The 25,707-nt window shown below is 44.5% G+C and overlaps 3 protein-coding genes across 5 annotated transcripts; 2 read left to right on the top strand and 1 right to left on the bottom strand.

The window, feature by feature from the left end:
* Positions 1-989: 989 nt before the first annotated feature.
* Positions 990-8,061, top strand: slc7a8b (solute carrier family 7 member 8b; the record flags this gene model as incomplete). The annotated part of the gene is made up of 11 exons (XM_079173026.1): positions 990-1,158; positions 2,912-3,116; positions 3,626-3,777; positions 4,699-4,824; positions 5,586-5,739; positions 6,036-6,159; positions 6,339-6,442; positions 6,864-6,960; positions 7,059-7,208; positions 7,422-7,599; positions 7,935-8,061. The coding sequence occupies 11 exons, from the start codon at positions 990-992 to the stop codon at positions 8,033-8,035; spliced, it is 1,560 nt and encodes a 519-aa protein (XP_079029152.1). The 3' UTR covers positions 8,036-8,061.
* Positions 8,062-10,226: 2,165 nt separating this feature from the next.
* ap1g2 (adaptor related protein complex 1 subunit gamma 2) lies at positions 10,227-23,557 on the top strand. Of its 3 annotated transcripts, none has more exons than XM_079173452.1 (22): positions 10,227-10,356; positions 10,997-11,199; positions 11,670-11,794; positions 12,800-12,941; positions 13,301-13,397; positions 13,479-13,555; positions 13,644-13,739; positions 14,047-14,127; positions 14,427-14,525; positions 14,647-14,702; positions 15,393-15,506; positions 16,085-16,225; positions 16,558-16,612; positions 17,214-17,336; positions 18,419-18,508; positions 18,722-18,849; positions 19,045-19,149; positions 19,286-19,436; positions 20,116-20,263; positions 20,492-20,643; positions 21,661-21,759; positions 22,200-23,557. In XM_079173452.1, exons 2-22 carry the CDS (start codon positions 10,999-11,001, stop codon positions 22,305-22,307), a joined length of 2,388 nt encoding a protein of 795 aa, XP_079029578.1. In that variant the 5' UTR covers positions 10,227-10,356; positions 10,997-10,998; the 3' UTR covers positions 22,308-23,557. The 3 variants fall into 3 exon arrangements, with proteins under 3 accessions (XP_079029578.1, XP_079029579.1, XP_079029577.1); XM_079173453.1 differs by having other exon boundaries at positions 10,316-10,469; XM_079173451.1 differs by having other exon boundaries at positions 10,316-11,199.
* Positions 23,558-23,676: 119 nt separating this feature from the next.
* On the bottom strand, positions 23,677-25,663 carry nedd8l (NEDD8 ubiquitin like modifier, like). The gene is made up of 4 exons (XM_079173505.1): positions 25,509-25,663; positions 24,405-24,452; positions 24,205-24,287; positions 23,677-24,096 (listed from the first exon to the last, which is right to left on the bottom strand). Exons 1-4 carry the CDS (start codon positions 25,524-25,526, stop codon positions 23,973-23,975), a joined length of 273 nt encoding a protein of 90 aa, XP_079029631.1. The 5' UTR covers positions 25,527-25,663; the 3' UTR covers positions 23,677-23,972.
* Positions 25,664-25,707: the final 44 nt, after the last annotated feature.

Below are 25,707 nucleotides of genomic sequence, written 5' to 3'. Positions count from 1 at the left end.
CTAACAAATACATAAACTCCACCTAATTTTGGTAACTGGTGCTTGTCTTGTTAAATGACCGTTTGAGTAACTAATGGCAATGTCAATCATACTTATTGTGTTTGTGGAGATATTCCTTGACCGTCATTTGAAATAAGCAGTAAATGGATATATGTATGTAAGGCAAGTCCTATATCCAAATGTAGTTGGGAAAAAAGTTCTATTCAGGCAACTTTTTTTAAAGTAAGCGTTGCATTTAAACCAGGCTGTAAGGATGAACTGTAAGTGTACCTTTACGTTGTGTATTACGTCAATGGGGAGCACTGGGTCCTTATTACTAGAGAGGGCGGAGCGTGAGACGTTTTGACAATTTGGGCTGCGCTGATTGGTTGAAAATAACTTAATTTTTCTAATTAATCGATGTTGTCAGCTGGGGGTCTTTTGTTATCTCGGCCAGCCGACGGGACGAATGCCCAACATGAAGTCCGTCACCTAACAGCCCGCTCTCAGGGGGTTTCAAGTCACCGCAGCTGCCGAACAGGTGGGTCCTCACTTTATTACCTGTTTCTTGAGGTGTTACTCAGCAAAACAAAGAGCACGAGGTTAGTGCTAATGGGTTAATTGCTCAGTCTTGTTGATTACACAGGAAACAAACTTTTGTTGGTAGCTGTTACATTCGCGAGACATGCTTAATAACCGGCGAATTTCAACCCCAATATTTCAACATTTACCGGTTTTTAATGTGACGTTACGTGCCTCATGTTGCTTTAAAAAACTCAAAACAGTTCAGGTTTGTGGTCACTAGTAAACTATCAGCATTTAGCCTATTTATTTTTTACATCAAATGGTTCTGTAGGAAAGTGGCGGGGAAATTACTCAGCAGCTGTGTCTGGCAAATATAATTGAGTTGAAATGGAGTTTGTTCACTTCATATTTAATTTGTGTATTGGCAGGCTTGGTAGGGCGGCGCTGGCCACAGAGGAGGGAGTCTCGCTGGAAAGGACTTGAGGATGATCGGGGCTCCGAGAGAAGCGAGCGGCAGCAGCAGCAGCGGGGGCGGGGCCAGTCACTCGGAGGCCCCTGGCTCCCGGTCGGGTGCGGGGACGGATGCAGGAGGAAGCTCCGGGGTGGCTCTGAGGAAAGAGATCGGCCTAGTCGGCGCCTGCGCCATTATAATCGGTAAGAACGAACATGTGGTGTTTCCTTCCACTCGTGAACTATTGGTAAGTGAAAATAAAGGCAGTTTAAAGCAACAAAAATAATCAATTGTTTGGCTGACTTGGCTGTGTATTTGCCATCATCAGTACTTCATACTGGCATGCTTCATTTGGCATAAATAATGGACTGAGTGGAACAAACAAGTTATTCAACAAGTATAAAACAATCATAAATTTAGTTTCACTTGGGATTCATTACAGCTTGTTTTGTGTGAGAAATCACTCATGTGGAGTAATGACGTCTAATTTGAGATCCCAGCCACCCAAGTAGCCTAATATTTTCTCACTCTAAGCACACTTTGAAATCATTTTCAGGATGTCGGTGAACTGTCCTCCTTTTATACGTGTAAGGAAAATGTAGCTGAATCGAGCTGCACCGACTTAAAACATGCAACCATTTACTTTGCACCGAAGTGTTTGGGCCTCACTGACTGTAGTCTCTCCCTCCATCACTCTCTCTGTCGTGATCGTGAGGGATGGGCATCCTCGGTACGCTCGTCACATGTTTCCAGGGAACTGTTAACTGCCAGCAAACCTGCTCAGTCCCTGCCTACATACAGAGAACCCCCCCCCCAAAAAAAAAACAATTCAATGAAAAGCAATCCCACTAATGATGGTGTCTACCAACTGTTGAGACTACATTTTCCATCACAGCCTTAAGCATGTGGTCGCTGTACCGTTGACAAGAAGCAGCTGTGGCCTCGTTATAATGTATTGATTATTATGGATAAATGGGTGTAAAAGCCCATCGCTCATCTACCTCATTTCATTCAAACTGCACAAGATGGCAAATACCTTCTTTGAGATAAATCGGGGTAGGTGGTGTCGTGTAAGAGTAAATCGTCTGCTCTGCTTTTCCCAGCCACTGAACATTTCCCAGTGGATGTTTTCAACAAGGTTGCATGCTGTGTTTGCCTTCAGATTTGGATTTGTGTGTTTGGTTCCAGGAGCCACACAGAGGATATAAACTCATTCATCTCCTCTGGTGTTAACAGACGCTCATATTCTCCTCTAAAACAAAAGGCCAAGTAAATATAATTCAGAAAAAACATCAGCAACTACAAAGAGGCTAATTGTCTCTCTTGTAGTTGAACAGTCTACATCTTTTTCAGATGTAAAATAGAAAATATGACTCTAGCACAGTTTTCCTCACGTGGGCTGACCAGCAGTGGGCTTGTGGTTTGGGAAACGCGGGATACCTGATTGGCCAGTCCACACGCAGGATCAGGCAGCTCCAAAAATATATTATAGTCCAGTGTGGAACAAATCTACGAGCCTGTAGTGCGGGCCATGCACAGAAAATTCACTTGGGGGAGATCCATAGGTGAAAATGATTTTATATAAAACCAACTCAGAGCGCAGGGTAATTCTGGACTGGAAGAAAATACTGTTGCCACATACAAAACATGTGCACCACATGAAACGGGGCATCATGCGACAATAAATTGTATCTTTCCCTTTATAGCCTGAGATCTGTTTTAGTGGCGTTATGCTTGTTTTTATGCTTCCCACTGTTTATAAGCATAATATCTGCAACGTTATGCTTTTTTTTTTATACGGAAGATTTGTGACTTATCTCATTGCATTCACAGTATTTATTTTTGCATATTTGAAATAGCATTGATATGCCAGAGCATCCAGCAACTGCTTCTAATTTGTATTTTTAATCTGTCCTCTGTCTGTTCGTTTATTTTAATTTTTTTAAACTCCCTCAGGCAACATCATTGGATCAGGGATTTTTGTGAGTCCTAAGGGGGTCCTGGAGAATGCTGGCTCAGTGGGTTTGTCCCTCATTGTGTGGGTTACCACTGGAATTATCACAGCCATCGGTGCTCTCTGCTATGCAGAGTTGGGGGTGACCATCCCCAAGTCGGGGGGAGACTACTCGTATGTCAATGACATCTTTGGAGGACTGGCTGGGTGAGAACAAATGTTTGTCTGAAGCCCCTATGTTAAGGATTTAAAGGAGCAGCATCTAGGATATATTAGATAATATTGGACACAAAGAGGCTTTAACGCATGTTTGCTGTACCTTGATTCCTGTATTTATAAAGTTTTGCTCCAATGATGCGTAAAAGCTGCCTGGAAAAATTACATTGCGGTTGTTGTAGCAAGCCTTTTGTAATTAATGAGAACTTGCAGTAAGCCCCGCCCCCTTCCCCTCCACAACCATGTTCACCATATAAATAAAGCCTCTCCTGATATATTACGTTTTGTGTTCCCACCATCCCAGAATGTCACTGAACCAGTTCCACTAATTTATCTCGTCTTTAACAACAGTGCCCCAGTGCATTTCTATAACTCTTTTAGCCGATATGCTTCATTTTGTGCTAACGAGGGCTAGCATGCTCACACACAGTGGTGTGTGTATGTGTGTGACACACACTGTTGCTACGTCTCATCCACCTCCTGCTGCTGTTGTCCCTCAGGTTTCTGCGTCTGTGGATCGCAGTGCTGGTGATCGCCCCCACTAACCAGGCTGTGATTGCGCTCACCTTCTCAAACTACGTCCTGCAGCCCCTCTACCCCTCCTGCCTCCCTCCAGAGAGTGGCATGCGCCTGCTGGCTGCTGTCTGCCTGCGTGAGTCACGAAATTAAACCCCAGATTAAATGGCTGTCGTTTGAGGCTAGTGCATTAACAGATGCAGAACATGACGTGGCATTCAAAGCTCACTTTGAGGCATTTATTTCAGGCATGACTATTTGATTTGATAAAGACTTCTTAAACCCTTTGTTAGAGGAGCTTTGTTATGTGTATGGGTAAAAATAACAAGTGAGATAATTTAGTAATCTTTGCTTGATTGCAACCTTTGTAAAAGTTTTGATCCAAAAGCCTGCAACGCACACTGGATATTGATGTAGCGGGCAACAGTAGACGCTGCATTAATAATGCAGGAGTTGTATTCTGGGCAGTGTAGGAGCTTGAGACATACGGAAGATTTAAAGTCAGGATATCTTTCTATACTGCATTGATGGCAATGTTCATTCATCATTGAATCCTAGTCCAGATAAAAATATTTAATAGTTCCACTGAAATTGTCAGATATACAAATACTGGCTTTGTTGTGAGAAGAAATGTCTTTAATCAGACAAATTAATTAAATTATAATTGGAAAAAAAGTCCTGAGGTGGAAAAAAAAGATTTAACATGGAGGGCAAAACTAATCCCCACATGATGGGCGTGTGATGCAGCTATGCACTTTAACTGATTTGACTTCTAATTAGATGAGTTTCTAATTGAATGTTTAATTTAAAGCTATAAAGCAGCATTTTGTGTTATACATTTACCTTTTTCTATTGCAGCTCCACACATATGGTCAGATTTTTTTTTATTATTAGAAAACCAGGATTGTTTATGTTCAGATACCATGAAAAATATCAAAACACAATGTACATGCCACATTGTGTAGAAGGCTCCCGATCATTTGTTCGTAGAATGGGACGAAAGCATTCTTCCCACGCTAACAGACCTCATTCTAACTTTTCTCTTGCTGTCCTGTAGTGTTTTTGACGTGGGTGAACTGCTCCAGTGTGCGCTGGGCCATGTACGTCCAAGATATCTTCACGATTGGCAAGCTTTTGGCCTTGGGTCTCATCATAATCCTGGGCGTCGTCCAAATATTCAAAGGTAGCGTCATGTCTCTTTCACTCAGACCATTCCTTTAGGTTCTTTCTGTCCATGTCTCTTATGATCGTGGTTCCATATCATTTAGGCTTTTAGCCTTTTGAAAGTGAAGCAGGGTCAACTTCATAATGTCTGCAATGTCCCCCATCTGTGTTTCATTTGATTAGTATTTAGAGGTCTGAATAGGGACACATGTCCAGTATTTCACAATAAATATGTAGTTTTAATCTTATTTCTTATTAATCATTTCCTGACCCCTTGCTAGAAAACCCCTGCAGCAACGCCTCAGCCACCATCACAGTATAGTTCCTGTGTGCCTCCCACGGGATTTGTGATTCCAACGTGAAGAAGGGATTACAGTCCCTCATAGCTCTTCATCCCACTCATAACACGCACACATTCATGTGACCTAGCCCCCTCATAGCCCACTTTGTGTGATGCAGGAGGTGAATATTGCTCGCCTTGTATGATAAAAGAATATTTAGTGGCTGAATTCTAAAACTGTTAAAAATAGGGATTGATGGTCACCACCACTAAGATGATGCATAAGAGTAGACTTACACAGGGTCTCTGTAGACTTAAGTTAACACATCAGACCTCTGCATCTGTAATCATGGAAGGATCATAACAGACCTTTTGAACGCTCTGTAAAAGCATCGTGTGTTGTGTCTGGCGACCTCTGCTGCTCAGGTTGTGGTAGTAAAGAACCAGCTCGCATCAAGATGGACTTCAGTGAAGCCCGACGTTTGCTCTTTGGTTCACAGGTCACTATTACTGGTTGGAGCCGGTTCACGCTTTTGAGACCTTCCGAGAGTACAACACCGGCCAGATGGCGCTGTCCTTCCTACAAGGCTCCTTTGCTTATGGAGGCTGGAACTTCCTCAACTACGTCACAGAGGAGCTGGTCGACCCGTACAGGTAACATCTGCAAAGGCAGACACACACCACTGCTCTGTGGCCACTTTATTAGGTCCACCTGTACTATCCAATGCAATCCAAGCAAGATTTTACTTTTTGCAATAAATGTTTATCCAACACACTACGAGTAACTCGCACCATATGAGAAGTCCATCCATTCACAATTTTTATGAATCCAAATGTTTCACTTGTTTAATTGAAGGTTGGTTGCGTTTCTCTATGGTAATGTTAAACTTCAGTCACAGCAAATGGTTAATGTACCGTAAACCTAAAGACGAGGTCTTCCACCCTCCCAGGAATCTGCCACGTGCGATCTTCATCTCCATCCCCCTGGTCACCTTTGTTTACGTGGCCGCCAACGCGGCCTTCATCACAGTCATGAGCCCCCAGGAGCTGCTGGCCTCCAATGCTGTGGCAGTGGTGAGAAAACGGAACCACGTTAACTCCAATCTGAATGTAGTTGCATGAAGAGTAACCCCATTAATCTGACGCATGCTCCACATTGTAGCATAAGCACTTGATACGTCTTGATTAGTCACTGTTACTAAAAGTTTGTTGTAAGTGTGTACTACTTGTTCTCTCTGTCTGCTCCTCCCCAGACATTTGGAGAGAAATTGCTAGGAGTGATGTCGTGGATCATGCCCATCTCTGTGGCGCTCTCCACCTTCGGGGGAGTCAACGGCTCCCTCTTCACGTCGTCTCGGTCAGTTTGTCCCCTCCTGTCCTATATTTCATCTTATTGCAGCTTCTATGCTTGTTATTTTGTTGGCACTTGTTCCCATGCTGATATTGGAGCCCGTACCTGTAGATGTACTCTGAGAAACTGGACTGGACAGGGCAGGGTGAAAATGAGAAACTTAATGGGAATAAAATGCATGGGCAGTGTAATGGCTCATCTCTGAGGCCAAAGCTAGATTTCAGATTGTGGGGCGAGAGCCTGAATAGAAGATCGTACTCCTCTAGGAGCATATTTGACTCTAAGATGTCCCACAGTACTGCGCCCATTGTTCTCCTTTTCTGGGTCATTTTTATTTTTCCTCCTGCACTTTTGACTTGAGCAGTTTGTCTCTGCACCGGCTGGCTCTGCTCTCCGGACTTAACGGCTCTCTGGTTCTGTTGCTCAGGCTGTTTTTTGCCGGAGCGAGGGAAGGCCATCTCCCCCGTCTGCTGGCCATGATTCACGTCACACACTGCACTCCCATCCCAGCCTTAGTGTTCACTGTGAGTCCTGGGGGGGGGGGGAAACTCATCTACTTTTTGTCCTTTCGTGTGTCCTCATCTTGTGCAGAAATGCTAACTTCCCCTCTCACCATGTTCAGTTGATCTCCACCCTGCTGATGTTGTGCACCAGTGACATTTACACCCTCATTAACTACGTGGGCTTCATCAACTACTTCTTCTATGGCGTCACTGTCGCCGGGCAGATTGTGCTGCGCTTCAGAGACCCCGACATGCATCGACCCATCAAGGTAAAGACGCAGACGGAGCAACTACAGAGATCACTTTCTGGCCAAACTTCTATCTATTCTTCTAGGTTCATAACAAATAATCCAATTTCACAAACTCTTTTGAAACACTGACTCATCAAGAAAAGTATCTATGTGGCAAAGAATATGAATTTATACTTGTTTAATAATAAGACCATATGTGATTTTTGATCTTATCTGCTCTTCATCCACCAGGTGAGCCTGATGTGGCCAATGATCTACCTTGTGTTCTGGGCCTTCCTGTTGGTCTTCTCCTTCTTCTCTGATCCCGTCGTCTGTGGTATCGGTGTGGCTATATTGATGACTGGTGTCCCAGTATACTTCCTGGGAGTCTACTGGGAAAACAAGCCACAGTGTTGTGATATTACCATTGGTAAGGCAACATCCTGGTGTCTTTAAATAAAAGAGTGGTTCATCATTAAACGCAGAGGTTAACGGGATACATTAGTCAGCATAAAAGGTTAACCTGCTTCACTTGTAATTTGAATACAACTAAAAGGTCTTTTTCACAAAGACTTAAATAAAATGAAATATCATATAGGTGTAATAAAGCTACAAGATTTATCACAAAGTTAAACCACTGTGATGGAGTACATAAAAATAGGACGATTTAAAGGGTTGAGTATTGAAACCAAGAGTTTCTATGAACCATTAAATCTTAATATGCAAATAATTTTCCTGTCTTTTTTCATCCCCAACTGCATCCAGGTAAAATTACTCATCTGTGCCAAAAGCTCTGTGTGGTGGTCTATCCGGTCATGGAGCGGAGCTTGGAGCCTCAAAACCACGATGATGATGATGACGGCTGATTGAACGTGTGCATAAACAAACGCTGACAATGCGTCACACTTTTGGCACAAAATACAAAGGCACTTCGGGAAGACCCTCAGACAGATTAGCATACATATTCACTTGTTGTCTGACAACACTGGACTCTGTTGCTCTGTGGTGACTGGCCTTAATGCGCTCCACTATGTGGTCTGGGAACAGATGTTTGAGATGAAATGTCACTTCATTTAAACTTATGAAACACTGCAACTGAAATTATGACACACAGGTCTGTTCTGTTTACATGTTTGAATTGAGAACGTTGTCCTTTTGTCTGTCTGAGTCTGGAGAAATATTTTAATATGCAAGTTGTATGGATTGTTCAAGCTCTGTATTTATATTCTCACCTGACTAGAGTAACACTAAAATGAAATTTACCAGATGGTTTAATGTTTTTTTTTTTATTTATTCTCATTGGACTCTTTCCCCATTGTATTAATAATTCATTCAAAATGTTCCCCTTTGAATACATAGAGGCAGAGTTGGCTCTAGAGAGCAAGTGTTTGGTTTTCCTTGCACATAGATTTCTAGTTCTGATCATCACCATAGAGAGTTGAGGGCTGGCTGATTATTTTTTTTCCCCTTAAGATATATTTGTTGAATATGCACCAGACTTGTGTTTTGGTGTGTGTGTGTGGTACTTCAGTTAAGATGATACTGAGATGCCCAGTGGCCCTGAGTGTTGCATTGTGTGTAGGCTTAGTGTTATTGGTATGGTGCTGCCTGCTGCACCTCATTAATGTTTTATACACCTGTTGGAACAGCTGACGTAGAAGGGGCGGAGTCTACGTACAATGAGCGATCGAATTGCGGAAGTGATGGGCGGCTGTGACAAGCGAGCTGGGTCAGGACTCCACATTGCCCTCAATAAGACCAGAAAGTAGATGAGTTTGCTTTCAAAATAAAAGCCTGAAACGCTTGACTGCCAAATAATGCTGCATGGATTAGACGTTTTGGCTGGTTCAAGCCAGAACGTCTAATTCATGCAGACCAGGTCACACATTTAATGGCTTATGTTTATATACTTACGAAGGCTTACAACAGTAGCCTATACATAAACAACTACATGTGAAAGTTGGGTAACATTTAGGTCTAGAACCGCCACAAAAAAATTGTTTTTTCCAAATGCAGGGTAAAAATACTGACACACAGTAAGCCTGGGGCATTTGCACACTTTGCCAGTTGGTTAATCCAGTCTGTGTTCTACTTAGTGATTTGTCACTATTATGGGTCAGCAGCGCAATTCAAAAGCTACTGTTAAAGTTAGTTAGGAACCCTTTTACCTCTCTAGAATGATAAGGAACCTTTTCATCAAGAAAAGGCCACTTGCAATTTAAAGGGAATAGTTGGGATACGTGTACTTTAAATATATTTAAGTTATATCATGTTTACAGGAGGATGCTACTTGACCTGGCCATGACTGCCAAATGTATTTATCCAAGGTAGTCTCCAATGACTGTACAATATTTGTACTGGAACACTTCTACACTGGTAGACCTAATCCTTCTGTCCATCTGCAGATGAAGGCCATATGATGCAGTTGAAAGGCCTGGAGAAAAAAAAGCTAGCCAGTGAACCTCTTATTTTTTTTTTTAAATGGTCTTGCCAAGTTTCATACTATGACAGGTCTGCTGTAAAAAAAAGTCCTATTATTCCAGCAGTGTAGAGAATTGAAAGCAGTCTTTAGATCATTGTATAGGTAAATTGATATGAAATAACATATATTTGAACAGTATAAGAACAAAAAAGTAGTCTTTTTGTGTCAAGCCAGACATTTTGCAGCTGAAGTTGTGCTGGGGGAATTTATATTCATGACCTCAATATTTTTGACGCCCTTGTCTTCTCCAATGCGTTTTGTTTTTCAAGTAAGCTCATGCCAGTGAGGCAGCTACAACAACACTACAATGCCCTAGTACTTACATACCTCCATCATTGTTATTCGCACCCATTTGTCCTGCTATGTCTAAATGTCTCGCAGGAAAAGGGACTGTTAACAGTTTCTTTCTGAGAATGACTCATCAAATTGTGTATAATAACCTCTCCAGTCAAATCCCTTCACTTTTGTTTGATTTTAATGTCTAAATATATTTCTAATAACATTCCGAATACGATATTTATCAAATATGTTTTATTTTGAAAGTTGTGATAGGAAGTCGTGTGATTATGTGTTTGGCTCCATTGACACTGTATGGATACACAGTATTTGGGATTCCAGCCAACTGACTGCTGCCGAGTATTGGAGGGGGTTCGGTTGAACCGGTTTGCTTTTTTAAATACTGGCGACTCTCCGTACAGTGTAGAGGTACGTTGTTATTTTGGAGCCTCAGCCGTTCACATGAACAGACTGCCATGCTAGCTCCGCTAGCTCTCTAGCTCGACAATCCCTCACTGAGCAGGCTTGACAGCATCTGCAAGGTTAGCTCTATCCGGTCACTCGGCTAGCCTCTGACCGGCATCATCGAGCGTCATGCTAACTTAAATATACGTGTTAATGTATTCTCACCACGTAAATAAGTCATTTAGAGGTAGAAAAATAATTGTAAGGAGTGAATGACGCTGTGTGTAACAATATGTCACCAGGAGCGATAGTAGAGTACCACACTTGAAACGTAGTTGAAGTAGTTTGAACAGTTTTTTTTTTTTAAATACACGCCTATGTTGTAGTGACAGCACAGCTCTTCTAAAGATAACGTGTCGTTATTATAGTGTAGTAACAGCTTTGTCATTACCTTAACGTCACACACATGGGGGGCTTTTCAGTACCAGGAAGTGAAATTGAACAGTGAAACTCTGCATAGTAAAGTAGTTTGTTCTGTGTTAATTATTCTGCTAATATCTCTGTAATGTAATATGTCCACGACACCACATGCACACCTACCAACACGCATGCATCCTACCATCTACACACACACACACGCGCGCACACACACGCACGCACACAGCCATGTCTCCATCAGTACCCCTGCAGGAGATGATCCGGGCCATCAGGTCAGCGAGGACGCAGTGTGAGGAGCGAGGTGTCATCCAGAGGGAGTGCGCGGCCATCCGGGCACAGTTCAGACAAGCGGACAACGGGGGGCGATCGCACACCCTGGCCAAGCTGCTCTACGTGCACATGTTGGGCTACCCCGCTCACTTTGGTCAGGTGAGGGGCTTTCGCTAATGCCCGTCATGGGTTTGCTTGTGTTAAGGGGGGGGGGGGTCAGCAGGGGTAAGGAAACCATCACGCAGCTGGAGGGTCTGGGTCTCAAGTCTTCGCTGAGTGGACCAGTCCCAGTGTGCAACCACTATGTCCTGAGCCGTGATCCCACACAGACATTATATGTGTGAGTGCGTGATGGAGCTGGGAACACATAGAGAAACGTTGCAGCACATTGTGGCATTACTTGCTGACTATAATAAGCTATGATGATATTAGTAATGTTGCTGCTCTGTAAACTTGCAGAAAGAAAACTGGGTCACTAAATCCCTCTCAGCTCTCAGGGCTGCTGCTCTGAAGCTGACCTCCACTTGGAGTGAGCAAAGAGCGGAGAACGTCCCCGGGGCCGGGGTTATCGGTTGTGTCAGTCTCTCGAGTCGCTTGACATTTAAAGGGGATGTTGCTCTTCCTACTAGATGGAGTGTGTTCGGATGATAGCCAGCCCTCGCTACAGCGAGAAGCGTGTGGGATACCTCGGAGCCATGATGCTGCTGGATGAGAAGCAGGATGCCAGCTTGCTCATCACCAACTCCATCAAGAAGTAAGGAAAACACATTTAAAAAGAACTAGTAGTTACATTGTCAGTAAAGGTTTTATTTGAACCTCCGTATTTAGCGTTCATATACAATTAAAGGGGAACCCCGGCGATTTCACACGTCAAAGTCTGTTTACAGGTCTTGACCCCCAGAGGGAGTCTTGTAAATTGCCTCAAGTGATGTCATGTGAGTCAGCGTTAGTTGTGATGGAAGGCTACAAGTTTGAAAATGAAAAAAAAATGTGAGGTCGCTGAACTACAAGCTCGAGGCTACAGTAGCAGCTACTGGCATAACGGACCCGAATCTCCAACCAAACTATTGGTGGCTGAGTTGCATTGTGGGTAATGTAGGTGCCAGGTTTTGACAAGGGAAAAGAGTGCATGAAATAAAAAAATCTCTGGTTCTGTTTTTTTTTTAACTGTCCATCTTATATTGCTATTGAAGTGCAATGCAAAATAGTTGGTGGAGCGCTCATTTAATAATAATTTAATAAATGGCTTTTAATGCATTAAAATAGAGCAATAAACGGAAACTTTTACGCATTCATTAACATGTCAAGAATTTAAACTCCTCACATAAAGCATCTGCTGCAGGTGTATAACCAATAATGAATGTTGGCTAACGCAGTACAACATAGCTGTAATCATATATAATATAATCATTTATCAAACATTCATTATCTCTGTTTACACCAGTTATGGATGCTTCATGTGAGGAGTTATAGTTGTTGACAAGTAAACACTTAAAATAGCCGTATATCATCATAATATAATATACCATACATATTATAAGCCATTTATATACATCTATAATGCTAAATGAGGGGGTTAAATGACTTATGTGTTTAATTCTGTAAGACTACTAGTAAATGAACAAGGACTGGTGTTCTGGTGTTCTGAGTAAGTCAGATAGTACAGAGAGGAGGATGTTTCTTGTATGATTTCAGTCCAGCATTCTTGTTCTCACCGTCGTCCTTTCTGTGTTTCTCTCCCTGCGTGTGTGTTTTCCAGTGACCTAGCCCACAGCAACCAGTATGTGCAGTCTCTGGCTCTGTGCACGCTGGCCTGTATGGGCTCCGCTGAGATGTGCAGAGATCTGGCACCAGAGATCGACCGGCTGCTCCGAGCATCCAACTCCTACATCAAGAAGAAGGTGGGGACCTCACAGTTTGTTTTGGGTTTTTTTCCCCAGTAGGCAGTAACAATATTCACATTACTACCACTGAGGTCATCACTTTATATTAAGTCGTTCTGTACTAATTCTTTTGTCGGCCAACTCAGGAAGTTAGCGTCGCACTGGATTGTTCCATTCGATTTTTGGACCATATGACCTGAACGTTTTCATTGAAAAGACACCATAGTTTAAGTGCTGCTCATTTCTAGCGTTGGGGATGATGTTCATCCAGTTTGAAACAGTTGATAACCACACATTTGAATCTGTCATCAGCAGGAGAAACTCTCAATGTACTAATGATGTAACGGTGCTGATGAAGTGCTCCGCTCTTCTTCCAGGCTGCGCTCTGCGCCGTTCACATCGTGAGAAAAGTCCATGAGCTGGGGGAGCTTTTTGCGCCCGCCGCTCGCTCCCTCCTCTCTGAGAAGAACCACGGTAAGTGGATCTGAAGGACTCGCACCTTGGAGCTTTCCTCTCAAACACTATCTTCCAACTATTACTCACATTTCTCCCCAGGTGTGTTGCATGGTGCCGTGGTGCTCATCATTGAGCTGTGTGAGCGCAATCCAGAAACACTGGAGCGGTTCAGAAAGGTAAGATGGACACACACACACACACACATCTGATGAGTTCGGTATCTCTCCGTGTATGCTGTCATGTGTTTGTGTCATGTATTTACAGACGGTACCGGATCTGGTTCAGATCATGAAAGGTCTGGTCCTTTCGGGTTATTCTCCAGAACATGACGTGGCAGGAATCAGCGATCCCTTCCTGCAGGTCAGTCTGGACTCGTGGAATCATATTGCAGCATCATATCTCCCTATTTAATTTAGTTAAATGGGTTAAATGGGTACTTCACATTGATTATAGAGCAAAAATACTTCAGACGTCTAATCTGTTGTAATAAATCATTATCACTCTCCTCTCTTAACGGCTCAGATTCAGTCTTACATTGGTACGGACTGCTAATAAATAGTTTGTATTGTTCTTACTTTCAGTTCCTTTCTTGCTCTCTAACACACACAGACGAGCACCAAAGTAACTTGTAGTCCGTCTGTTCCCTCTCTCCGGTCTCCGTCCTCAGGTGCGCATCTTGAGGCTGCTGAGAATCCTCGGCCGCAACAACGAAGGAGCCAGTGACGCAATGAACGACCTGCTAGCCCAGGTACAATGTTCACCTTCAGAAATAGTGAAAATGTATCTTTTTTTTGGTAATTTTTACATTTCTCCCCAGTCCCACACTCAGTTTTTACACAAACATTTAGAACACATCACTTCCTGTGTGCTAGAGTGTCTTGCTCTTGATAGATTTACCCCAAACTGAGTGTTAAAAATCAGCAAATTTAAAAGCTTGAATCACTTCTGTAGAAGCAAAAAATGTTCTTTATTTAAAAACAAACTGTCACAGATCTTTGGTACCTGTTTCAAATACATGCACGCGTGTGCGTTTGACTTGCCGTACAGGTGGCGACCAACACCGACAGCACAAAGACTGTGGGCAACGCGGTGCTGTATGAGACTGTTCTCACCGTGCTGGACATCAAGTCAGAGAGCGGCCTCAGGGTGAGAGACTAGCAGCACTCCTCACCGCGTTCAACCGCCTTCATACACAGGGATGTGTTGCGTTACCTAATTACTGTATGAATGCATTAAGAACATGCGCTTCATTCCCCTTGCGCTCCAGGTTCTGGCTGTGAACATCCTCGGAAGATTTCTCCTGAACAACGACAGGAACATTCGGTTAGTCTTTCCTTCCTCCTCCACATTCCCGCATCTCGTTCCCTTGACACCTCTCATTTGACCCCCCCCCTTTCCACACGGCCAACGGCAAACTCATTGCAGCCAGAGAGAGAAACCTCCCAACAGGCTGCTATCAGTCTGAGCCCACTAATCACTTTCCCCCGGAGCCGTTCCTCCAGAGCCACAACAGCAGGCCGCTGTCTTGTCTGTTCATGCTGATCTCTCAATTTTGGGGCTGTGTCATTTTGTCATCAGACAGTGTGGAGACGTGTTACAGGTTCCTTTTGGGGTTTTGTTATGCTCTTCTTTTTTTTGGAATAGGGGTTGCGTGGACTGGTGAGCCTGTCTGTTTTACCTGCAGGGCCCGTGAGTCTCCCTGTGGCTGTGTGACAGTAATAGGACTGCTTTTATTCCTGCGGGACCTGCCTGGATAAACAACATGTCTCCTGTGCATACATACATATTTCAACAGTCCGTGGGACACGTCAAGTGGAAAGATGAATTATTTATCTCGCCAAGTTGAAAAAGTGAAGTTTACACAGTTGATTGTTAGCCGGTGGTTAGAAATCAGCTTTTTATTTGTTGAGTATTTTCTGCGACACTTCTCACTCACTGCTCTACACCATAATGCAGTGTGAAGCTGAAATCATGAGACCTTTTCACATCTGTCCGTTCTATATTTGTGTCCAGGTACATTGCCATGACGTCTCTCCAAAAGATCGTTGGGACGGACCACAATGCAGTGCAGCGCCACCGGGGAACCATAGTGGACTGCCTGAAGGACCAGGACGCGTCCGTCAAGCGGTAACTTTCAGCAGTGTTTTTTCAAATGTTTTCTTCAAATGGGATCAGTTCGTTTTGAAGTGGGAATCAATTCATCTTCCTAAATGTAGGAAAGCTCTCTGATAGTATGTAATAGTATAGCTTTACACCGTGAGCGTCCCAGTGATTTCCAGCTCCACTAATGAGGATGAGAATAGAGCAATACCTAATTGATCCCTGTGGGTAGGTTCTCCTCACATGGTCATCAGGAAGTTCAAATACCCAACGGCAACCTTTGGCCACTAACGGGTCAGTGTGTTGCTCAACAGCACGTCAGCAGAGTGGGTTCTATTGACCCGGGGAGCGTCTTCCTGCTCCAACAGCACGACATTCCGGATGTCGATGGATGCAGAGGGATTGAACATTTTCTGTACCCTATGAACTGCACCGCTACGTCCGGTCAGTCGAGAGCACACTGGCCTCGGCTGCGTCGACACAGAAGGAACAGCAGTCTAAATTTAGATTTGTAATTAAGAGAGAAACGGCACCAGACTCTGGTTTTTTTAAAGGGCCGGTGCGTTAGGCTACATACGGACTGACCAACGTTTAACCCTCTCCAGCCGCTCGTTGGAGCTCTCCCTGGCGCTGGTGTCGGCCTCCAACATCCGCTCCATGATGAAGGAGCTGCTCCTCTTCCTCTCCTCCTGCCCCCCTGAGCTCAGGTCGCATGCTGCCAGCGGCATCTTCAACGCCGCAGAGAGGTGAGTGACACGGCAACGCGCACGGACACCCACCCACCCAGGCACGCACGGGTGCACACGCACACTCATGTGCATGTGAACACACTTAATGTGAGTAAAAAAGAAAAGTCTCTGTGCTTCTGTGTATATGTGTGGCTTCATGTCCCACTCTGTCTCCGCGCTCTACGACGGCCCTGTCTCTTTAAGTGGCTCCGAGACGATGAATAGTCCTCTGTGTTTCTGCTGTACACACTCTACCTCTTGATGCACTTCGTGTGTGTCTCTGACTCACCCTCAAGCACCACTGAGAGTGTGTGTGTGTGTGTGTGTGTGTGTGTCTCTGTCTCTGTCAGGTATGCTCCCTCCCAGCGCTGGCACATTGACACCATGCTGCATGTCCTCATCACGGTAAATACAGCCCGAGCCACTCGCCCTGCTGCCCTCTCACATGGGTTTCTCTCACTCACCACTCATTGTAGGTTGTCCACTGCCGTCATTAACGCACCATGGGATAGTGTGGACACCAGGGGCCACGTGTATGCTGTGAGATACTAAATATACATTTATGTAAAGAATACATTTAGCAGAAAACAGTGTGTTCGTCCTCTGTGCGAACTTTCATACGTTCAGCCCCAGCTCCTGAACAGGCCATTAATCCTGTACTAATGCTCCTCCATTTGTACTTTTCATTTTGTGCTCCATTTGGGAAAGGGAATAAATGACATTGGTGTAAAAGCTAATGCTAAAGCTAATCCTTTTGCACTGTGTACAGAAAGGGTAATGGTGGAGACGTGGCATAAATTAAAGCTTAAACCAGATTGGTAAATGTCCTTTATAATGTAAACAAACTGTGATGGAAGTCTCCAAGTGAGGTCATCGTGTCTGGGAGGGAATGTAGGGCGACCCAAATACTGGGGCCAGCTGTCTCGCTAATGGAGTTTGGGGTGTGTGTGTGTGTGTGTGTGTGTGTGTGTGTGTTTTATATTCTCTCTGGTTTCCACTCTTCCAGGCAGGGGGCGACGTCAGAGACGAGACGGTGCCCAACTTGATCCAGCTCATCACCAACGCCTCAGAGCTGCACTGTTACACCGTCCACAAGCTCTACCGCGCTCTGCTCACGGACATCTCTCAGGTGTGTGTGTGTGTGTGTGTGTGTGTGTGTGTCTGGGCATTTCCTGCTCTTAAAGCAGCACTTCAAGGTTTTAGGCCGATTACTCATTCAGTGAATTAAAACAATATAATCCATAACATCTGTCTCTGGGTTTCTCCCTGCTGATCCCTTATCAAACAACAAACAATGACAAAGTGAGATTAGATTCGTCATAGAAAGATTACTGTAAAAGGTTATTTTATATTTGACCTCCCATCACAAATCAGTACCTCAGTTTGATCAATGAAACTGAAATGTAGAAGAGAACGACAGGAACCTCGCCCTAGGTGTCAGGACTAAACCTTTTAATCATAGGCTTTGACAAAGACTTCTAATAATAGTCCACACACACACACACACATGAGCAAAGCAGACATATAGATCCACTCTGACTCTTTAAAATGTGCAGAGCCCAAACTCTCATATTTTCTGCCTTTGACTCGTCTTGGATCCTAAAGATATCTTTTGTCATCTTTTGTCTAAAAGACAATAATAATCATGTTTAAAACGTGATGCTTCAACTGGTCTGAGATCAGCACAAAAGAGATGATGACAATTTTGCACACCATCTGATCATTTATGTGAGTTTATTGACTGAATAAAATGTATTTGAGTTTTTAAAAGGAAGTCCTTTTGGTTAATATGCATTCTTATGTAAACATCAGAGGGGGGAAAAAATCATGTAATTTCAATTGAGGATCATTTTTTAACGCAACGCACAAGAGATGTTCACACGTCTTCATTAGAAGAAATGTCTGGAAGCAGGCTGAGCTGGTCTGAGAGTAATAGCGAGGCTCTCAGTATAAAAATGGCTGATGCAGCCAGGTTTATTTTTGGAACCAAGTCGGATGAGCAGCCATGTACTCATCTGCAGTGTGGTGCAGTTTCCCGTCTTCCACCACAAAGAGAATGTGACTCTGATGTTTCAAACGGCTATGCTGACCAGCAAGCCAACCCCCCCCCCAAAAGTGAAAGCAGTACTTTCTGGAAATTTTCTTTTCACAATGTGTGTTTTGTGGATACGTAGCTGTGTGAGTGTAACATTTGTGTGTGTGTGTGTGCAGCAATCGCTGGTGCAGGTGGCGTGCTGGTGTATCGGAGAGTACGGAGACCTGCTGCTCAGAGGAGACTGTCAGGAGACCGAGCCTGTTCAGGTACGAACGCACAGCTCTATAGAATCAGTCAATACCAGTAGTAGTGCTCAGGTAGGACTCAAAGAAACACGTCTCAGGTCCTCTAGAACCCTCCTCATCATTCAGCAGAGGCTACAATGTGTCATTTGTATCCCTAGTTCTGGTTTTATCTAGAAAACAAAAAAAAAGAGAAGTCATCTTTCAGCCCCTGTAGTGACGGCGTCTCTCCATCAGGTCACCGAGGACGACGCCCTGGACGCCTTGGAAACGGTCCTGCAGTCGCACATGTCGTCGCCGGCGACCAGAGGCTTTGCTCTCACCGCCACCATGAAACTGAGCACGCGCATCACGGACAATGTGGAGTAAGAAACACACAGGCCGGTTTAAAGTCTGATGGATTTATTTGATTTATTTGGCTCATGTAGTTTTCAGCAGCGGTTTAAGTTGAGGACTGAGGATCGGATGAAGAGTTTCGAGGGTCTAACACACGGTCACAGTACGAGTTGCAGTAATGTCTCAGCGGTCCTCTTAACTGCTTGTCTTCTTCACTTCACCAGTCGCATCAGAAGCATCGTCAGCATCTACGGCAGCTGTATAGATGTGGAGCTCCAGCAGAGGGCAGTTGAATACAACGCTCTGTTCAAAAAATATGACCACATGAGGTATGCAATGAAGAAGTCAATACTATGTTTCTGTTGCACTATTTTTCGTCGACATTGCGTTTACAGTTTTAGCAACGGTAGAAGCAGCTCTTTTCTTTCTGGCCTCAGAGAGCTGAGATGTTCCCTCTCTCTGCAGGGCAGCAGTGCTGGAGAGGATGCCTGTGATCGAGAAGAACTCCCCGGGTCATACCAACGGAGAGTTCACAGGGGAGGCCATCAGGGACATCCCGACAACCAAAATCAAGCAGGGAGAGCCGCCGCTGCTGCTGCAGCAGCCTGCTAGCCAGGTACGGCACGTCGGCACGGATACATACATAGTGTGTCTGAATGCAGTGGACCAAAAATACCAGGATGTTCTACCGCATCCCGTTGCTTTTTGCAGTATGCAAGCCAGCATGCTTTTCTGGCTAATTCTGACCCACAATTCAGTGCACTTGCAGATATATGAGCAAGAGGGCCAAAGTTCAAGGGGCTCTGTTATTAGGGAGTAGAATGTCCCAATGGAATGCATACTGCATGCAACGGTACATGCTTTGTAAGGGCAGCTGCAGCTTGTACTAAAAGTAAGACAAATAAAAAAGTGCGATTTGGAACACAGCTACAGACTGGATTACAACGGTTCGGCTCGAAACTGTTGGAAACGCGGGTTGGTTTTTGGCTAGATAGCACCAGTGTTCCAAGAAACCGGTTCAAGAAGCAGAGCTGATTTGGTGGCTTTTGTAGAGGTCACATTGGAGAGTAGCCCACCTAACCGGTTTAGCAGCAATGTTCTGGTGAAATACACAAAGACGGGGGTGACCATGCAAAATGTAGACTTTCCACTTAAAGGCACAGAAGTTTGTTGTTCAGTGACCGTTCATGCATTCAAATAACGTTCACACTGCCTTCCTGTCCTTGCAAGTATTTGCTCTGAATATACAGAACGTGTTCTCGTGTCCTCCTCCCGCCTGTGGGGTTTCTCCTCAGGTGTGTGATCTGCTGGACCTGCTGGGCGGCTCTGAGGAGACTCTGCAGCCCAGCCCAGCACCCGGCCTGTCCATCAACGCAGCCAGCACTGCCGGAGGAGACCTCCTGGATCTGCTGGGGGGGTTAGAGCCTGCACTGCTCGCACCAGGTGTGACCCTCAGACACACACACACACACTAGTTTAGATCAAAAGGAACACCAAAGAGGAACTGATTTTCAACATGAAACTAGAGAATGCAAAGTTTGGGGGGACTGGAACCAACAGATAATCTCCCTAAATCTCCCCCTGTGTTGATGTTTTCTTGGTTTGTTTAGTTTCATTTTATTGGTTTACTTAAAACTAATGCACCGTTTTATAACGTCTGTCTTTCCGTAGCTCCCACGGTGCCGGTGTATGAGAAAGGCGGCGTGACTTTGACACTAAGCTGTGAGAAACAGTCAGACACAGGCCTGACGGTCACACTAACAGCCTCCAACTCCACCGACTCAGACATCAGCAGCTTCACCCTGCAGGCTGCGGTGCCCAAGGTTTGTCTCACTTCCTGTGATCAAACACACACACACACACACACACACACGCATGCTGCCCCCCCCACCCCCCATCCAGACGGGCTATCAAGCTTTAAACGTTGAGTTGAGACCGTCGCCAGCATCAAAATGTCTGGTTGTTGCATTGTCTGTACAGCGGACACAAGTTCCACAGACGTCAGAGAGGACCACAACCGTTTCACAGCAAACAGATGTTTCAGTTTAACAAGTGACCGTGTTAACTGGTGCCTTTTACGGCAAATGCGTCCGCGGTTGCTCATTGTAACTTGCGTAAATGGTTGGCATAGATAGTTAAACACAGATGGCTATGTATTTAAAAGCGATCGAAGGCTTTTACAAGGAACCTGTTTCCAACATCTGCCGTCACTACGAGCAACCTCGGATGCATTAGGCTGATGGTCACCAGTTAACACGGTCACCCGTTAAACCGAGGCACAGGCGGTGTCTTCAGCTGCAAGCTATTAAATGTATTAACGACCACTGGACGGATCACAAATGCTCGTGTTCATAGTGTCCATTTCAACAAGTGATATAGACATGTGTGTGTATATATATATATATGTGGCCACTAAGTGTTGGGCCACTTGCTAACGTATTCTATTCACACACTAACTGCACACAGATCTGGTTCTCTATCCTTGGTGGTTCATGCCCTCACATAGCCCCACCCCCACCCCCACCCCCCTATTGTTTACAAACTGTAACAGGGTCTGTAGGTTCTCTCGCTAGCTCACTAAAGCAAACAAGCATTGTCTGTTGCTGCTGGTTCACCAGAACATCCAGCAGCTCGTGGCACGATGTACCTTTTTAAAAATGAAACATTATCAGTACCAGAGTACACATGTCCAGTGCTGTGTCACTTCCACAGATACTGGTTACGCTGCTTACAGGGTGTGTAGGTTTTAGACCCCGGTCATGTTCTCGGTGGTAGGCATCGGTGCAGCAAACAGATCCTGAACAACATGCATGTGTTTGATCCCCCCCCCCCAACACCAGAGTGTCCAGTTACACATGAAGGCTCCCAGTGGGGACTCTCTTCCTGCACGAGGCACAGCTAAGGTGATCCAGATGGTGGTCCTCAACAACCCAAACAAGGTGCGTTTGACAACACACACACACACACACACGGACACAAAACTATGATTCCCATTCGTCAGGACAATCAGGAGTGTGACCCAGCAGGGGAGAAAATAACGTTTGGAAAATTAGAACATTACAATCTTCACACTTCATCTCCAAACTCCCACAAACCTGTTGTTGTATTTGGCAGTAACAACACCTTGTGTGTGTGTGTGTGTGTGTGTGTGTGTGTGTGTGTGTGTGTGTGTGTGTGTGTGTGTGTGTGTGTGTGTGTGTGTGTGTGTGTGTGTGTGTGTGTGTGTGTGTGTGTGTGTGTGTGTGTGTGTGTGTGTGTGTGTGTGTGTGTGTGTGTGTGTGTGTGCGCGCGCGCCATCAGCCAGTTCCAAATCTAGTCTTCTTGCTCCCATCCCAGTTGAATCAGAGCCAGTTCTACTAAATCCTCTTTGCTCCTCCAGGTGAACCTGAAGATGAGGGTCCGCATATCTTACACCCGCCAAGCGTCGGCCTTTCAGGACACGGTCCAGATCGACTCGTTCCCCGGACTCGATGCCGCCGGCCACTGACAGCGGACGTTCCCCCACACGGGACTATGACAACAGTCTGTGGATGAGTCAGCAGGCGCCGCCCCTCACCGACCAAGTTGTTTTTTTTTTGTTGTTTTTTCTGCTGTCACGCCCTCTACACTAAGCCATCCAAGCTGCTGCTGAAATTCCTGATTTTGTTTTGAAGAACACTTTTCTTTCACATGAACTCTCATAGTTCGCCCCTCCTCTGGAGTCCAAGTGTAAATGTGACTGATGGTGTTATTTAATATGGCAAAGAGTTTAGAATATGCCCTTATAATATACTAAAATATGAAGTAATGAGTTTTCTGCCCGTAGAACTTTGTACCATCCAGGTTCTTTTTTTTTTTTTTTAACTACTACAGCTGATTGTAGTTTAACTTCATGAAGATGTATTTTTACGTGGCTCCCGTCACTCAGTACGCATCACTAGATCAAGTGTCCTCCCATAGCACTCGTATTTATTCCCATTTAAAGTGATTTCCTTTACCTAACGTTTGCCTTTACCATCCTCACCTTGTTGAAAAGCAGCTAAATCACTTACTGATGAACCATGACTATTATGAAATGCTCTAATCCCGCACACTTGATTTTACTGGGAAACGCCCGGGACGTGAATTTGAGATGGACTGGTGTCTGATTTTAAACACAACCTCATGCGTTGCATATTTTTTCCTGCCTCAGTCAGCCGAACAGCTCAGAGAATCCTCCTCCTAATTAATTCTCCTGTGCCTTTCATCCCCTCCAGCGTTGAGTTTTTTCCCCATGTACAAAACAAATGCAACTATATTTGGTTTTTATCATTACCATTCAAGCTTGCTTTTGCCTCCCAGTATCTCCCTGTCTATTGTTTACAGAGGCGCCAGAGTTCTTTTACTTTCTGAAGACTGTGTATAGCGGTACAAGATGTATATTTCAGATTTTAAGTATGTAAGCACAATTAGATGATAAATCTTTGGAAAACTCTCTTAATACAACCCTTTGTTGTAGAAGGAAAACACTGTAAAAAAAAAACCACACATGGAGCCGGTGTATCGCATCAGTAACATGATGACTCGACCTCTGTTAAAAACACTCCTGGATGTCAGCAATGGTGCTCTAAATGGATCTCTACCCGACTGTTTCAGATCACTACCTTCACTAAGCTGTAAAGAAAATAACAAGCGGTGTATTCGGTCGGTTACGTAAATTGTCTTACTATCTTCTGTTTCGCGTCATTTTCTAAATTAAAAAACAAATCAGTTTTCAGAATCCTCAGCGGCGTCTTGTCTCTCTCTGTGCTCAGTGAGTGAGTGTGAGTGTGTGTGTGTGTGTGTGTGTGTGTGTGTGTGTGTGTGTGTGTGTGTGTGTTTAGAGGACAACGCTTCACTCAACTTCAGCATTTATTCACAAGCAAAAAGACCACAGTGTTAGTCTTCTGTACTGCATGGGTGTCTGCATCAACTGTTCAAACTCAGAAAGCCAATGTGGGTTTACAAAAAAAAACATCTACAAAGGAATCAGAACGTCCTTTTTTTTTTTTTCTTTCTTTCTTGTTGTTGCCGTTGTTGGTTGATTATATTTTCTTTGCGTGGGGATTTCAGATCTCTGTGCTGAAACATGGTTAGACGATGACGGACACCTACAGCGTTGGCCCTCGACTGGCCCCAACGCAACAACAGCGACTCATGACGAAGAGGAGCGGCGTGTGCAGGGCCTGTGTGGCGTCGAGCCGCCTCTTAGCGCCAGCACCAGATGGAGCACCGAGCCTCCCTGGATCTTGTAGTCTGCAGCCGTCTTCTCATCATTCCTGAGAGCGAGAGGGCACAAGATGGTTGAGAAAAAGGAAATGGTTGAGAAACAGGAGCGTCTCGCGGCGACTACAGAGCGAAATAGTTCGCCTTGTAGGGAAACTCACATCTGTTTGCCGCTGTAGATGAGTCTCTGTTGCTGTGGAGGGATCCCTTCCTTCTCTTCCACCCTTTCTTTGATCCGCTCCACCTTCATTCACACAAAAAGAAACAAGACATTTAGAAATGGTACGGTGCCTTCAGAGTCAACAGCATGCTACACGGGTTAGTGTGTCGTTTTTAAATCTTAGAGACATTTGTATTTCACCTTGTCTGTGGGCTCGATGTCGATCTCTATTTCTTTTCCAGTGAGAGTCTGAAACAAAACGTTCACATGATCACATCAGCTTTGGTGTCTCTCTCACACACACACACACACACACACACACACACACACACACACACGATTTAAATCAACACAAAGCAGAATTCACAGAAAATAAACAGACCTTTGTATTGAAGTTTGTACGTGTTACACAAAATGCCGTGACCCATCAGATTTTGTGACCTGTACTACTGCAAATTTTAAACATGAAGGGGGCCATTGGGGATATTTAGATAAGGATAACTCAGACAGCTAGGGATGCATCTATGTATGTTTTCATTATTGATTCATCAATACAATAGTTTTTCTATTTCTAGAGTCACGTTTATTACAAAACATCACAAAAGAGGAAACAAATCCGTCACACAATTTACCAGAGCCCACAGTGACGTCGTCAAACGTCTTGTGACGTCGTCAAACGTCTTGTGACGTCGTCAAACGTCTTGTGACGTCGTCAAACGTCTTGTTTCGTCCGACCAAACACTAGATATTTAATTTACAAGGATATATGTCCACAATGGCGAAGTTATATTCAGAGAATGTTTGGCATTATGGGTAATAATCCCCCCCAAATGAATGATCCTGTCGATCAACATTTAGAGTGTAAAACGATCAATGGTCCCAGCGCTAGTAGTAGCATGACGTTGTGGGCTAGTAGTAACAGCTGTAGGGCACTAACTTATCTCGTAGTGTATCCTCAAGCGTCACAGAATCTCAAGGGGCACTCATGTTGTTGTTACACCGGCCAAGGAGTTGGCTAACCTGCTTTCGTGATTGCATTTAGGTTAGCAAGCTATCAAATAACTTAGCTAGCTACTGAATGGCGACACGTACTGACGTTACCCAAAGAGCGGCACGTCAAGAGATAATTGAGCTAAAACCCAGGTCGACATATGAAGTGTTTAGCATAGAATATAATAAATTACTGCCCCCCCCCCCCCCGGCCCAAAGATAAATTGAACCGGTCATTGGTGTTAGCGCGCGACCAAACAACAGCAGCTACGAACCAGCGGAGAAGCGCGAGCGTGGATGAAACAATGGTCTTACCTTAACTTTGATCAGCATCTTGAATAACCGATATACTACAGCTCCAAATGATATGAAATGTTTCTGTGTACTGACGAAAACACTTGATATACTGGCAAATTACAACCTACTTGTCCCAGGCTGACTTGAATTTACTTCCTGTGTATACAGCTAAGCCCTCCGGACGTGACGGCGTCCAACCACACGGAAAAATGGTTCC

The sequence above is a fragment of the Pholis gunnellus genome (genome assembly GCF_910591455.1).
Source record: "Pholis gunnellus genome assembly, chromosome: 14".
Classification (NCBI taxonomy): Eukaryota; Metazoa; Chordata; class Actinopteri; order Perciformes; family Pholidae; genus Pholis; species Pholis gunnellus.
This window is presented reverse-complemented; position numbering and strand designations above follow the sequence as displayed.